The sequence below is a fragment of the Trachinotus anak genome, unplaced genomic scaffold, assembly GCF_046630095.1.
Source record: "Trachinotus anak isolate AG129_WGS33_773 ecotype Australia unplaced genomic scaffold, CSIRO_AGI_Tana_v1 ptg000025l, whole genome shotgun sequence".
Classification (NCBI taxonomy): domain Eukaryota; kingdom Metazoa; phylum Chordata; class Actinopteri; order Carangiformes; family Carangidae; genus Trachinotus; species Trachinotus anak.
The window spans coordinates 12328213-12344348 of record NW_027273876.1 but is presented as its reverse complement, the minus strand read 5'-3'; the positions used below and the strand labels follow the sequence as shown (position 1 = coordinate 12344348).

At 40.9% G+C, this 16136-nt stretch overlaps 4 protein-coding genes across 5 annotated transcripts; 2 read left to right on the top strand and 2 right to left on the bottom strand.

The window, feature by feature from the left end:
- The first annotated feature begins 249 nt into the window (after positions 1-249).
- On the top strand, positions 250-3583 carry LOC139608878 (putative protein MSS51 homolog, mitochondrial). 2 transcript variants are annotated; one of them, XM_071462998.1, is made up of 6 exons: positions 250-413; positions 1238-1387; positions 1477-1601; positions 1746-2309; positions 2510-2603; positions 3053-3583. In XM_071462998.1, exons 1-6 carry the CDS (start codon positions 397-399, stop codon positions 3255-3257), a joined length of 1155 nt encoding a protein of 384 aa, XP_071319099.1. In that variant the 5' UTR covers positions 250-396; the 3' UTR covers positions 3258-3583. The 2 variants fall into 2 exon arrangements, with proteins under 2 accessions (XP_071319099.1, XP_071319098.1); XM_071462997.1 differs by lacking the exon at positions 250-413 and having other exon boundaries at positions 956-1387; positions 3053-3394.
- A 493-nt stretch (positions 3584-4076) lies between these two features.
- LOC139608879 (myeloid-associated differentiation marker-like protein 2) lies at positions 4077-5170 on the bottom strand. Its single transcript, XM_071462999.1, has one exon. It carries the CDS (start codon positions 5040-5042, stop codon positions 4200-4202), a length of 843 nt encoding a protein of 280 aa, XP_071319100.1. The 5' UTR covers positions 5043-5170; the 3' UTR covers positions 4077-4199.
- Positions 5171-6540: 1370 nt separating this feature from the next.
- Positions 6541-7512, bottom strand: LOC139608571 (myeloid-associated differentiation marker-like protein 2). Its single transcript, XM_071462491.1, has one exon. It carries the CDS (start codon positions 7510-7512, stop codon positions 6640-6642), a length of 873 nt encoding a protein of 290 aa, XP_071318592.1. The 3' UTR covers positions 6541-6639.
- An 834-nt stretch (positions 7513-8346) lies between these two features.
- cog7 (component of oligomeric golgi complex 7) lies at positions 8347-15453 on the top strand. The gene is made up of 17 exons (XM_071462964.1): positions 8347-8836; positions 9976-10124; positions 10368-10484; positions 10838-11006; positions 11131-11213; positions 11365-11487; positions 11605-11803; positions 11891-12018; positions 12173-12327; positions 12451-12567; positions 12684-12749; positions 12897-13083; positions 13194-13334; positions 13509-13592; positions 13729-13843; positions 14334-14477; positions 14663-15453. Exons 1-17 carry the CDS (start codon positions 8671-8673, stop codon positions 14827-14829), a joined length of 2310 nt encoding a protein of 769 aa, XP_071319065.1. The 5' UTR covers positions 8347-8670; the 3' UTR covers positions 14830-15453.
- The last annotated feature ends 683 nt before the right edge of the window (positions 15454-16136 follow it).

Below are 16136 nucleotides of genomic sequence, written 5' to 3'. Positions count from 1 at the left end.
TGGATGAAAATGTGCAGGTTGTGTTGTAAAAGCAGGGCCTAGAAACATTAGTGGTCACGACCTATGTCCTAATAAGAGGCATTAAAATTGTCTGAACTGAACCTATATTTGAATTAAAACCAGTTATGGGCTGAATCATATCCTACAACAATGCCTGGGATTATGGTCGGTTTTTTGCCTTAAAAACATCTATGTATAGACATGAATGCAATTGTTGTAATGGTTCATGTGAGTCCAGCTCTGGTGAAGTCAGGAATGGTCTGGAGTTGTCAGAGCTTTCTAGAAGGGCGAGCACAGGTGCTATATGTGGCAGCAGCAGCTCCCAGCAGGCTGCTCAGATAACAAACCGGAGGAGCAGCAGAGGAGGAAACAGCGAAGCCTGTCTGAGACTCAGAAATGACAGAATCAGAGAGGTGAGTTGATTTTACCCTCCTCATTGGCACTTCCTTCAACTTGCACTTTGATTTTGGAAAGCATTTCTAAATTTACATGTACCATCTCATGACACCATCAAAATCACACCTGTCTGAAGCCATGCACCGCGAGAACAGAGCCGCCTGGTGCTTGTTAACAGTGACAGCATGACATTTGAATGGCATTTTGAGATACTAGCATACCACCACAGCCCGTTTCATTACTTTTCCTCCCCGCTGTTCTTTGCTGTTTTATTTTTTCTATGTAAAATTATTATCAATCTGCCCTTGCAACCCCCTCCACTCCCCTCCTCATACTGCGGCAAATGTCCCAGTCTAAGAATAGAAGAGTGTAGGCCTCAGTGATCTGTTGGTGGGAACACGGTTACACATTTTAACGAGTTGGATAGTTGGAGTTTGTAGCCTACAAATGTAATATATGTAAGCTGCATATATTGAATTTCCATATATGAAATATTTGTACACATAAAATAAAAATAAATAAATTAATTTAAAAAAGTGAAAAAATTATTAAACTTATTAGAACAATTCATATATTGACGTATACATCTAACCCATAGAAATACGTATGTATTGTAGACGTATGTTATATAAATACATGTCTATCTATAGATATAAATATATATATATGTATATGATATATCTATATATGTGATGGCAACATCACTCACACATGATAGGGACATATATGTCAAATTACATTTCTGTGTGGGCATAACTGTTAATGTTTTTGAGGTTTCTAATCTGCACCTGGGTATTTCTGCTCCATCTATATTTTATTTTCTCTGTTGTAATGTCTCTAGAGCTGTCCCGGAGACCAAGGGTAAACCCATGGCCTTCCGGTCTCAAAAGGAAATGTTTGAGAAGATGGAGGAGTCCTTCAAAATCTGTGCATATTGTGAAAAGCGGCCGAGTCAACTTTCAAACCCACAGAGCCTGAAGCGTTGTGCGAGGTAAAAAATTGAATCCAGTGAACCTCTGTCTCCAAGTATTTTTGTCATCGAAGTCAGGCATGTGTACTTTTTGTCCTCTCTTTGCACAGATGTCTAAATGTGTATTACTGCTGTAAAGATTGTCAGAAGGGCGACTGGCCCAAACACAAGAAGTTCTGCTCACAGCTGCGCCTGGCTGCCATTGACAGAGTTGTGGAGTGGCTTGTGTTCAAAGGTAAAATGTCCACACAGACAGTAAAACAGAAAAGTCAGGTGAACTCTTCTTTTTCTTCCAAAACAGAAATGCACAAGAGCCTCATGAGCTGTCTGTACTTGTATAGATGACTGAGCTAATTTTAGTTTTTTTTTTCATCATCAGGCGAGCTTCCGTTCCCTACAGAGAAATGGTCAAAGCCTCAGTCAGAGATTAAAGGCTGGGATGACTGGCTTGCGATGCAGGGAGATCTCACAGCTCGCCTCGACCCCATCTTAAACGGTGCAAACATGAGAGACCTGTGGACCAACGCTGGCAGGACACGGCCTGACGATGAAGACCTGAAGCAGTCGCTGTGGAGGGTCTGCAGTGAGTTCTTCTCCAGGCCGCTCACTATTGCCTGGGGGATGAGGCTGTTTGGCCTTAACCCTTATTCCAAACCTCTCACCATTCACCTGGTGGGGGCTGGCCACAGTGAGACACTGGCAGCCAGACTGACTGACTATGATGAGCTAAACCACATGTTCCCTGGACACCAGGGAATCGAGATAGTCATGGTGGGACCAGAGGTGCTGGATGGCCCCATTGTGAGGCCTCCTCTTAGAGCGTTTGGCCCCAAGCAGAGGGTCTACATCAGTGCTTACAAGGGCCTCTACCACCAGTTCTGGGAGGAGCTGGTGGAGAAAGAGGAAGCAGCCAAGCCCGACCTGGTGGTTGGATTTCATCCTGGTGAGAGCAAATTCCCCTTTACACAAAGATATAATATCAAACTCAGTGTGATGCCGTGAAATATAACATTTAGTTTGAAGAAAAAAAACCCAACCATTTATCAGCTTTTAGACTGTATAGCATATACTGAAGAGCCTATGGTGCTCAGCAGGATTTATATACATACTGAGCTCTTCTTGATTTACTCTTTTGATGTCAAGGCTTTGATGCCAGTCAGGGCCTGGACGATGGTTGGCTTCCAACACTTCTGCTCCTCAGGGATTACGAGATTCCTTCGCTTTTCACTGCTCTCAAGTGAGTGTCACACACTAGTGGTCACACACACAGTTAAAGTCCTTGTAACAGAATTAGATAGAGATACCTAAATATAAAAAAGTGAACAGGTTTCAGAAATATCTAAATTATTCATATCATATCACTGTGTTTAAATATGTTGTACTGTACTACTGATTTTTAAAAATGAATAATCTGTAATGGATTGTATTTTTAAACTGCCTTGCCTTCTCAACCCACAAGCACTTCATTTAATTTAACAGTGATTAACGTACAAACTGGCACACTGACATTGATAAATATCATTTGCATTACTGTAGTGTATGTTCCACTAGTGCTTGAAAGAATGCAAATATCCTCACTGTCTGATGAACGTGGCACCTGTTAACCGGGCTCACTCTCTATCCTCTCACCACTCTCTTATCACCGAGGGCGTACAGATACTGATGCCTCTTGTCCTCTATCCGCAGTGAGACCGAGATGACCTACTCCCTGCAAATCCTGCTGGAGTTGGAGATGGACATGAAGGGAAGTGGAGCCAACCCCTTCTCCTCGCTGAAACCAGAGGTGGTGGGCTTGTGTCCCAACAAACCTCCTGTCTACTGTAACTCCCACTACTTCTGTTTTCAGGGTCTACTGGAGACTGTGGAGTTTGAGGAACCAGAGGAGGCCTGAAGGAGCCTTTCACATCTGGAGCTCAGATTTTTTTTAGACTATGAAGCATTGTTTTTCTAAGCCTGTATTTTCTTATAATGTAATAATGTTTTAAAAATGGGAATGAAAATAGTATTATAAAAAAAATAACATGTAAATACATATTTATTATTGCTAAAAAAAAAACAGCTCTATTTCCCTTAACAGTTATAAGTATTGTATATTTGCATTTATATCTCAGTTTCATGTCATGCAACTGTCAGAGTTGTTAGATTTGAATATACTGTTTCTGAACTATTGTTGTGTTTGCAGAGAGGCAATAAAACGTCAGTGACACTTCATTTGGATAGACCACCTACCACGAAACATTTCACTAACCTTCGTTGAACAGACATGCTGAACTGATATTCAACAGTGTATACACAAATATTCAAGCAACAATTATAAACCATTTAATAGTTAGAGTTAGGGTTCGTGAAACAGCTGAACCGTTGTATCTCACCTAATAACATGTTGCAAGATACAATGAAATAAACACAAATGAGACTGTATTGTCCATTCTGATCCAACCACAGCTTTTCTTTTCATAATTTTATAGACATCGTTTCACCGAGAATAAAATGTCAGATTTTCATCATCAGGTCAATTTATCTGTAAGCAATTTATTATATAATCATATAATATTCTCATGTTCTGACTTGAGCACTCATATACTGGAATGTAGGATTTTATGTTTTTTAAGATAAAAAAACAAAAAACAATGATATGTTAATTATTGATAATTAATTTTAATTTGCATCATTTACTATATTATATAACATGCAGTACACATAGGCAGCTGCTGTCCATTAAACATTTTCCTAATTAAAAAAAAAATCTACTTCCTACTTTTATAGTATATAAAACCATGCATCATAAGCAAATCAGTGTTTTCACCTTAATCTCTAGATAATCTCTACACTTCTAGCGAGATTTGAAGGCTAAAATCAGGTCCACAATGTAAAAGACGAGGTTGACAATGGCTCCAATGGAAACAGTGTTAAGGTCTTTGTAGGAACACTTCTCACAGATGTAGGGATTGTAGCCGTAGCGTTTGTAACCAAAGACAAACCAAAGAATGACAGCGAGCAGGTACAACAGCACTGCCACAATGTTGAACACGAGCTCCATGATGCTGAGCCCAAACGAGAGGAGACACTGCAGCAGCTTGAGCAGGTTGAGAACTATGATGACCACAGTGACCAGGAGGCAAACAGCAAACACGATGATGCTGCACTTCATCCCGAAAGGACGAAAGAAAAATTCACCATTTACAAAGTGGTCAGTGGCAGCGGCGAGAATGATACAAGCCGTAAAAGCCTCTGCTGTGCGGAGACCTCCTCTCAGGCTGGATAGGTAGCCGCTTGGACACTTAATTCTTTGCATTACAGCATCAATCAGGAAGACCACAGTGGCAACCGCGGATAAAATGAAGCACAGGATGCTGCTGATGCAGGAGAGGCAGGTGAAAACAGCTGCAAAGATCAGCGTGGCTGAGGTGATCATCACTGCACACAGGACGGTCAGCCCGCAGGTCAAGTCAGCCCAGTTGGGGAGGAAGGCAGCCAGGAGGATGTGCCACATTTTGGCCTCCACCACAATCAGGACCAGGGGCACAATGATGCAGAAAACCCAGACAAACTCACACCATATGCCCCATGGACTCACCATCCTGCCTCTGAAGACGACAATGATGAGAGATAGAGTGCTGAAGATTATTTCCAGGAGGCGTAAAATGCCTGTACAGCTCTTGAAAGGGCCACACATGATGCTTCCAGATCTTGAAGTCAAAAAGTACAGTCCTCTGACGTCTGTTCTCAATATGAGCTGTCCTCGTTGCTACTTCATCAGTTACAATGAACACTTGCTGCTGCTGCTCTATTCTTCCAGTGAAATGGGACTGTGTGCCTTTTCCACATTTCCTTGTATTCAAATTTCTTGGTTTAGGACTTATGGACTCTACAGGTGTGTTTTCTGTGAATGCCTGCTTTTGAACTTGAGTCATTTATTTAGTATAGTTAAAATAATTCAAAATCCATCATGAGTTAGTAAGATTTATTCCTTTAGGTGCTTAAAATTTGATGAATATACTGCAACTTTTCCTTCTTATCTTTCATCTCTGTTATGTTTGTTTTCAATGTGGATGAAATAAACTGAATTCATTGGGAAAAACTGGAGTAGATGGAAAATTGAATATTGAACAATTCTCTGTTACTTACTCCATACTGACAGGAATATTAACACACACATACACACTGTCTCTCTGTGTCTTTCAGACACATTTTTCTATCATTCAAAATTTTTGTAAAAGGTAGTATTGAAATAATCAGGACACAAATAAGAGAGCGTCACTTTAGAGTGTCTTTATTCCCACGGCACAATTCATCTGTGTCTGTGGCTGACAGATCCCAGGAAACTCAGGTGTGTTCATTCACGTATAATGGCATTTTCAAACAGATATGCAAGTCACAACTTTCACATAATCTTCATTGGCAGTGCCATAGACAGTTCATATTCCAAATATACACAGCAATACATCAGGGAGTATAAAAATGGAGAATGGAAAATTGCACATTGAGCTGATGTGTAATTTTAGTTTAATACATTGAACTCAATAAAGGGGACAAAACAAAACTTAACAGGTTAATATTTAAATTCTCAGTTTCAACAGAATTGCACTCATTGTTCATGACAACATAATATGGAGAATATTCTGTATAATAGACTGCAACTATAGAAACCTAAAAAAAAACCTTAAAAAACCTAAAGAAAAAAAAAAAAAAAATATATATATATATATATATATCTGATACTCTAATTGTGAGTCTGTTTGACAATTGGTCAACTTTCTGCATTAAAATCACATTAAACATTGTGCAATGTGATCACGTGTAAATTTTTCTCTTGTGTGTTGGATCGAGTTACACATGAGTCTTGACAAAATGCAGATGACATTTAGGTCTGGTGTTTTTCAGTGTGAACAGAAATGGATGTTAAAAGCCCCAATCTGTGATTGGTGCACAGCTACAGTGCTGTTTCTGCTCCACTGGAGACTGTGTACAACCAATTACATTTGCCCAAATGTGGAAAATGTGATAATGTGACTTCAGTGCAGAAATGGCACTGTTCACCAACCTGAGACCAGGCTTTAAAAGCATTATTCACACACTGTTTTACTTTAATGCTATAGGAAGAACATATGTCGAACATTTACCTTACAGTTTTCAATCTAAATAAATAAATAATTTTAATTTACTTTTTAAAATCTTTTTTTATATTAAATTGACCCAAAGTACAAGCAGTTATTCAAAGATGTAGTTAAAGGTTGCAGGTTTTAAAACATGATTGGAAAGTCGCCACTACATTATGTGCGGTGAAAGCCACAGATACCAAGCAAAGTAAAAACAAGGTCCAGTGTGAAAAGAATGAGATTCACGTATGTCAGGAATGCAACCATAAACTGTATAGCCCAGATACAGAAGCTGGGTGGACAGTCACTTGGACGAGGGTTATTTCTGAACATAAAAATGGGCCACATGATAGCAGTAAAGATATACAACACAACAGAAATCACCAGGAATATAAACACAAACCTGTCCAAGTTAAAAGGCAAACATTTCTTCAGTTTCTTGAGGATGTTGGTGGCTATGATGATAGGGAGGATGGGGAAAGGAATGGCATAAGCTATAACGCATATGATCAGAGCTGGTTTGTCCCTGTAACCAGTCAGTGATATGAAAATCATGCAGCTCACGAAGGCCTCCAATACCTTCAGGAATCCAGGCAGGGCAGCCAGGTAGCTCCCTTTCTTCTTGTCCATGATTTTGTCCTTCACCACTTCAATTGTGTAGACCAACGCACACAAGAAAGCAAATATACTCACTATCCAGCCGTACAGACATGCAAATTTCAGGCAGGCATAGAAGTTAGCATAGAAAATAGCAACAGAGACAGTCATGAGTGTTGATGACATGGCCATCCCTGTGGTGAAGTCAGACCAGTCCATGCAAAACATATTTAGTACGATATCAAGCTTAAACATCTCAATGATGGTGATGATGAGGGTCATAATGGGGCAGAAGGCCCAGGCGAACATGGCGTAGTTCCAGTAGGTATGGGTGCTCCCTCCTCTGAAGGCAGCCAGGACAAAGGTGACCAGAGACAGAATGATCTGAGCCATGTGCAGCGCGCCTCGTCCGGATAACAGAGTAGAAGGACTAAACACTGCCTTGGACATGGTGTCCTTCACACTATCAATTATTCCCATCTCTCTGAACAAGCTGAAGAGTGAGAGCTGAAAAGCGGTTGCAATCTGCTTGATATGTAGGTATGTCCTCCCAGGTAGCTGCAAGAAAGTGGATGAGGTGTGTTTTTCGCTTAGCTGCCTTCCAACTCCACTTTGCTTATAGTACTTTATAGCCTCTCTGGTTTGCATATATGTGTGCTCCAGCTGATATCAAATAACTGAAGTTGTGCTTGATGTTTGACTGGGTAAAGCCATTATTTGAATAGGGACACTTTAACAGAAAGGTAATCATATTAGTCATGTCAGCCAGAATTCATAAAATCAATATGCAACTTAATTTTTTAGCAGTATATTTAAACTGGTTTGTTTTGTGCAGACATTCATGCTGCTGACCTATAGGATGTAACATAACCTTAGTAATCTAAAATATTTGATGGGCAGATGTCTGGGGACTTAGCCTGGAAGGAGGGATTGCCTGAAAGACAAGCTCAGGGTAAAGAAACCCTTAGTTAGGCTAAAAATAGATAAATAAATAAATAAATAAATAAATAAATAAAAATTAAAAAAATAGAATTAAAAAAAAATAATAATAAGACACGTTCCCGCACGGAAAAACTTATATGTGACACTGGTTCAAGCCAACCGCTGTATGTGCTCCTCTCTCATTTTATCGGCAAAATATGACACACTTATATTTTGAACACAAACTGTGCCTTTTTTTTTTTTTTTTTTTTGACGAAACGAAATTCTGTGAATACGATTGTACTCGGCAGGTCAGTTTGTTGAGCTGGCGCTTGTTTCTGGGGAAGATAAATAGAAAGCACAAGGAGGAAGTTGTTGTCAAGTGTCAGTGGCAGAAACAGCATCAAGCCAAACACAGAGAAATATGTTTGGACTTTTCTCCTTTTAAAACAGTTCACTTTTAAAAACAACTCTGGAGGAAGCCGTCGCCTTGTTGGAACTATATTTAGTTGTAATGATAATTTCATTTTCCTGGGCTATTTATTTTATATTCGTGTCGAAGCCATTGTTTGGGAAGAATTAGCTAGCCTGACGCTAGCAATGGGTCGATGACACAGACTGCAGCAGCAGAGTTTGACTGAACACCGCCCAGCTTTTTGCACCGGTGAAGGACTGAAGGAGGCCAAAATGGATTTCTCTAAATTTCTGGACGATGATTTTGATGTGAGAGACTGGGTGAATGGCGCCTTCAAGGTGGTGCAGAAGGACGCGCCGGGGAAAGCAGACACACACGCAGCCACTCTGGTCATGAAACTGCAGCTGTTCATCCAGGAGGTCAACAACGCTATCGAGGGTCAGTTAGTTAATGTAAACCAGTGCATCTTTGCTTTAAAACACCACAAATGTCCTCTCTCACCTGCTGCCTAGCTTAATAATATTTGCTGTTTTACCACAAAGTCACAGAGGTTTACATTTTCCATTCAGTTTATATGCAGTATAGATTAAATACTAGACACACTGCTCAATATATCATAACTATGACTGAGCAGCACCACAAACCACCGCCACTGCTACATGCAATCTACACAATAGAGCATTTAAAATTATGCATTGAGATGTTTTCCTGTGCAAAAGTGACTCTTCTGTTTTTGTAAAAAACCACGAGTTTGAAAATGTGTGGTCTTGAGAGGCAGTTAGTAAAACTGCACCAATTCAAATTAGATGATATGTATTATCAGAAAACTTGTAACCTAATCTGGACAAGATCAATGGAGAGAAAGGACAATGTTGTTTATGTGAATCATTTACACACACTCCCAGCTGCCAATTTATTAGGTACGTCTAGCTAAAATGAATGTAATCTTGATAGTCCTGCAGTACATCTTATGTTCATAAAAGTTACAATGGTCTGATTATGTTGATGCTGACAGAAACAGGTGTTGATACCGTTTTAAAGGATGTTGTTTGCAGTACTATTGAATTGTATTGCTTTATACAATGATGTGTTCCTGTTACATAGCCTACCCTCAATAAAGGGGGTGGATGAAATAATAGAATCAACTGAATCAACACTTTTTTTCAGTTTCAACAAAAACAGAACATTATAACCTTCATGAAGGGAGGATTTATTGCAGGACTGCTGTATTAGACTGCTGTAGTTTTAACTAGGAGTACCTAATAAACTGGCAACTGAGTGTACAGTAACTAATGAATAAAAAGAAACACATACAAATAATATTTTACTGCTTAAGCTCAAGACAAGTCTTATGTCTTGCATAACAATCATCAAAGAAATCCCACCAGTCTGAATAAGCTGCAGTCGTAGGTTTCTTAGAATTTCTTTTAGCTAGAACTAAAGAGGACAGAAAGTAATGACTGTTTTCAGTTTCATCTTCTAGAGAGTGGCACCAACTATGATGCCATGATCTAAAAGTTATAATTCCCTTGTTATGTGCTTCAGTAACTGAAAGACTGCTGTGTTTGTGTTTGTAGAGAGCAGTAATCAGGCCCTCCAGAATATGCCCAGAGTGCTGCGAGATGTGGAGGCTGTGAAACAGGAGGCTTCCTTCCTCAAAGAGCAAATGGTCCTGGTCAAAGAGGACATCAAGAAGTTTGAGCAGGACACTGTGCAGTCAATGCAGGTGTGTGAACATTTCCGTTGCTCTGACATTATTTCATAATTAGCTTTTGCATACTTGAAGTATATTCAGGGTTCACAAGTAACTTATTGCATGTTAAAGAAAGACACATATCTATATTACGATTATTGAAATGATCTCTTTCTTTCTTTTGAGCAGCAAAGCCTGAATAGCATAAAATGTGCAGGGCGCTCCAAGGATATTTCTCAGACATGACTTGTGTTTTGTGTGGACCCTATTCACCAGGTCCTGGTGGAGATAGATCAAGTGAAGAGCCGCATGCAGCTGGCAGCTGAGGCTCTACAGGAGGCAGACAAATGGAGCACGCTGAGTGCAGACATTGAGGAGACCTTCAAAACTCAGGTATAAATGACAGAAATTCCCGCAGTTAATTTTTGTAGAGCTTGCTGAACCCTGTAGCAGCTCACCGTCTGTATAAATGTTCTCAAAATGAAAATCATGGGATGGAATTCCTTTTTAGGTAATGTAAACTACGCACATAAAAGGATTTTACTGTAAGAGAAGCAAAAAACAACTAAATCCTGTAAATGAACTCCTCATGGATTCAAGCCAGGACAGTTAATATGAACAGATTCTTTTCACGTCAGAAAAATGCGTCAAAATATTGCATGTCTCATACTTGTACAGTATGAAAGAATTGACAATAAAACTTTAGGTATTGTATTGTTCTCGAATATGCTTCTTCATTCTTCCAGGACCTTGCAGTGATCTCCTCCAAGCTGACCAGCATGCAGAACAGCCTGGCCATGCTGGTGGACACACCAGACTACTCTGAAAAGTGCGTCCACCTGGAGGCTCTGAAAAACAGACTGGAGGCTCTGGCCAGCCCACAAATCGTAGCGACCTTTAATTCCATGTCTATAGGTAAAAATCTCTAAAAAGTGCTTTTGTGTGTTAAATTTCCATTTCTTTGTTCACTGTCTGTAGTTCACTGTCAGTGCACACTACATATACTTACTGTATGTTTACATGGTTTTTTTTCCTGCAGATCAAGCCAAGCTGTTTGTTAAAGTCTTCACAGAGATAGATAGAATGCCACAGCTTCTTGCCTACTACTACAAGTGTCACAAGGTGGGTGTGACAGGCCTCTCCCTGACCTTAATTATTATTTAATAAAGAAGCCATCACATGATCATATTCTCTTTTTTTTTTTTTTTACCTGTTTGCTGGAGGCATGCACAAATGTCCATCTGTGAATGAATGTTTACTTTGGCCTCTCTAGGGCCAGCTGGTGAGCATGTGGCAGGACCTCTCTCAGAGCGAGCTCAGTCTGAATCAGCAGCTGTCTGAATTCTATGATACCTTGCTCTCCACGTGGCATGCTCAGCTCCAGTGGAGCAGCCAGGTCAGAAACACTAGAGTACTGGTGCTCTACTTCAAGTTGCAACAAACACATTATTTGAAATTGCTGGATGGTAATCAGTCCTAAAAAGTACAATGCCAATCATGTGACGCCCAACAGGTGTTCAAGAACCCATATGAGGTGGTGACAGTGTTGCTGATCCAGACTCTGGGGGCCATGGTGCCGTCCATCGCTGTGTGCTTGAGCACGGCCATGGAGCGGGCAGCCCAAGAGCAGCGTCTTGACACCCTGCTGGAACTCCATCAAACTACATCCACCTTTGGACACAGCCTGGAGGCTGCCATGCTGCCACACCTGGGTCAGTACAATACCGAAACAAAGAACCTGTATTGATTGTACCTGTGGTGAGTTGGTTCCTCATGTTGTGTCTTTACTGCTTCTCCAGCTGAGAACAACCTGCTGAAGGTGAATGAGCTGGTCTGTGCGCTGTACGACCCCTATAAATCTTATCAGCTACAGTATGGAGATCTGGAGGAAGCTCACCTCCTCATCCAGATCAGTGCTGTACCTTTGGTAACGCACCCCACACACACATACACACACACACACACACACATATACACACATACACTGTCATTTTTGTCTGATTTCCGTCCCATTTTCATTCTTTTCTCAAAGTTGGGGTCGCCTCTTGTTTCACACTCACTTTATTCTTTCCTCTTTTTAGGAACACGGGGAGGTAATTGATTGTGTAGAAGAGTTGAGCCACTCTGTTGGCAAGTTGTTTGGTCTGGCCAGTGCTGCTGTGGACCGCTGTGTCAAACTGACTGATGGACTGGCCGTGTGTGGCCTCCTTAAAGCTCTCAAAGCCCTTTATACCAAGTAAAGACCTTTTACTCTCACATACAGTGTTGGTTAGAAATAATGTGCCCCGTTTTTAGTATGTGGGGACCTTACTTTAATTGATTTTTATGTTGCCAGTTTTAACACTGCTTTTTTTTTTAGGTATGTGTCTGACTTCTCCACAACACTGCAGTCAATCAGGAAGAAGTGTAAACTGGAGGATATACCTAGTTCATCTGTTTTCCAGGAGGACTGGACAGCCTTCCAGAACTCAGTCAGGTTAATTCTCCTTGATGTTTCAGATTAGAATAGCAAATGATACACACCCTGCTAGTTTGAGTATCACAGTGTGCAAGATCTTGCCCATGTTTTAGTGTTTGTCTTGTGTTTTGCAGGATTATTGCCACTTGTGGAGAGTTACTTAGACAATGTGGAGCGTTTGAGCAGCAGCTGTCAAACAGGTAAGAGAATATTTCATGTTTCACTTGTCCCCTCTTACCTTAAACAGTTGTATTCACAGGACAATTGTTTTACATTGCCAGGCACATCATCACATTTTAAAGAATTGTGTGCATTTTTTTGTAACAATCAATCAATCCCTCCTTTAGGATCCTGGGTACAGCAGGTAAGTACTTGTCAGAGTCTTACAGCCCCCGCAGCCTGGCAGGCATCCAGGAGGCCAGCTCCACAGAGAGGAAGAGCGCCACCAAGAACCCATGGCAGGAATATAACTACCTTCAGAGGGGCAATATGGCTGAATATAACAGCCTGATGGAAGTCCTCTACTCATTAAAGGTATGGAGCAGGGCTGAGGTCATAATAGTATGAAGTATATGAAGAACTGACTCTTTCATCAGAGACCCTCTGCAGCTGTTTTTATGCATTTCTCTCTCGTTGTCTTGCAGGAGAAGGGCACAGGTAACTCCAGCCTGTTAGCTGAGCCCAGAGCAGCTCTGACCAGACTCAACCAGCAGGCCAACCAGCTGGCTTTCGACTCAGTCTTCCTGCAGATCAAACACCATCTCTGCCTCGTCTCCAAGATGGAGGTGATTAAGTGTCGAGTTTCTAGATTATTTGATTTCAAATACTGATAGATGTGATTTGAGTGCATGAGTGCTAAGAGCTTTTGGATTGTCTGTGTGAGTGTGCATCTGAGCGTTGTTGTATCTATTTTAATCTCACCTCGTGCTGTTTGATGTGTACTCCTTCTTTGTGGTCAGAGTCAAGAGGCCCCCGGTTTAGGAGAGAGCTACACAGAGGACCTGCCCACTTTCAGCCTGTCGCCACAAGAATACATTACAAATGTTAGTGAGGACTGATCTTAATATAAGACCTGACATTTAATCTAAATAATTAAAATCAGAATTGAGACAGTTAAATTGTTCATTGCAGATCAATACCGTATGTATCAAACAGTATTTTTTTTGTTTTCTCTTGCAGATAGGGCAGTACCTGATGTCTCTGCCACTCCACCTGGAGCCATTTGTGACACAGGAGGACCCGGCACTTGAAATGGCCTTACACGCTGGGAAGCTGCCTTTTCCTCCAGAGCAAGGTTCCTGACCATCAGTCCTGATTCTTTCCTCAATCCATCTCTCCGCATGACACTTCATTTTCTCCCCCTCTCTTACTTTCCTCTTCAGCTCTGAAGCCCTAATCCTCTGTGCTTTATCATTTCTCCATTTTCCTCATCATCCAAAACCAGAGGGAGAGACACTTCATAACCTGTGCATAGTGGAACTTTTATGTATATGTATAAGCATACACACAAATGTAACTTTCATTGGATATTTAAATAAAAAGCCCACATTACTTGATGCGCAGAGGCAGCTGAGAAGCTAAAGAGTTGAGGAGTCAATGCTAGTTTTTTCTCAGCTTTGGGTTTTTATTTTGACCTTTATCCGCCATCTTTGATTCCCTCTTTTTTCCCAACCAACCAACCTCTCCAAAAATGTGTTGGCATTGCAGTCTTTGTGCCACTTTCTGTTATTCCCTTTCCACCCTGTCAGCTGACTGACTGAAACATCGCCTTCCCACTGTTTCAGGTGATGACCTTCCTGAGCTGGACAACACAGCAGACTACTGGCTGGGCTCCATTGCCCGAGCAACAATGCAGACCTACTGTGATGCCATCCTGCTCATCCCCCAACTGAGCACCCATTCCACGAAACAGCTGGCCACGGATATTGGTACAGTAACCATAACGCTGGGTGGACACATGTAGTTAGCGATGACTGATGGAGAGGCGAAACTGTGATCTAAATTGTCGTTGTTATTAATAGTCACAGGGAAAAATGCAATCTAATGGTGGCTTTTTGGTAAATTTATATATGTTAAATCTTTTCGGGTGATGACTCCTGTTCCTGCTCCACAGACTATCTGAGCAACGTGATGGATGCTCTGGGCCTCCAGCCTTCCCGCGCCCTGCAGCACATTGTCACCCTGCTGAGGGCCAAACCAGAAAACTACAGACAGACCGCCAAACTGCTGCCTCGCCGACTGGCCTCCACCATCGCTGCCCTCCGATGCATCGACTACTAACAGTAAGGGAGAGGGAGAAGGACTCTGTAGGTACAGTGGCTCTCAGAGTGGCACTGGGGACTTGCTGCGATGTTTGACCCATTCCTGGACTGTTTCGGGCTGCAGCATTTTAGGTTTATAGTCCTGTCCAAATATGTATGGGATTAGTGGGAATGTTAGGAGTTTGAAATCAGGGTGGTTCAGACTTTTTTTATACTAATTAACTTTGAACTAAGTTTAAGTGATGATGTCTCATGGGTGATGATGCCTTCAAGTCAAGCCAAAAAGTGAAAATGTCTTGACACTACATCTTTAATCTCTGTATTTATAAATTGCTGAAGCATCTGGGTAAATAACAAAATATACATAAGGGCATGTGTGAGAGCATATGAAATATATATGACAGATAAAATGATAAATTATATTAAGTTAATGTTTCTGATAAGAGCTCTATTGTTTTCTGTTAACTGAGCCTCACATTCAAGGTAGAGGTAATCTCTCTCTCTCTCTCTCTCTCTCTCTCTCATATTCTCATTGTAGTAGGGACTGGCTCAGTGTTAGAGATAATCTCCATGTGGGCATTTTTCCTTGTTTTTCCATGCAGTACCTTGAAAATCTGTACATAAAACATTTACATCAACACTATGATGTAGCCCATTGTGTTATTTCACGAAACTATTTTTATTTACTTGATCAAATGGGGATGGGTTGTGTGTGTGTGTGTGTGTGTGTGTGTGTGTGTGTGTGAAAATGAATTGCTAATGTAACTGATTAAACTTAATAATGACCTTTTTCGTAGCTTGTCAAATGCAAGATTGGACATTACACATCCAATGTCCTCAGGTGTCTCGTTTTACCATTTTAAGTCCTTTACTGATGTTTAATGTATTTGCACCTTCAAACCATGACAATTGTCACGTCTGTCACAGTCAAGTGTCAGGGGAATACTTGCAGAAATACAAGACTTTACTGTAACACAGGTAGGACTCTTGACTGAGAGAAATGGCACCATGTGTTTTTGCAAAACTGCAAATCTGATATTGAAAGTAGGGTTGTGTTATTGTTAATTACCCGATTGGTGGAATTTTGATAATTGTTTGTCCTTTATTAAGCAAAAATGCCGTCAATTCTCAGGTTCCCCCTTCTCAATTGTGAAGATGTGCCGCGATTCTCTGTTTTCTGTGACTGTGAATTGAACGTTTTTGGGGTTTGGACTGTTTGTCAATCAAAACAAGAAATTTAAAGATGTCACCTTGAGGCTCTGGGAAGCTGTGATGGATAGCTTTTCACTGCAGGTAGTGACATTTATAGACTAAAACAGTCTTTAA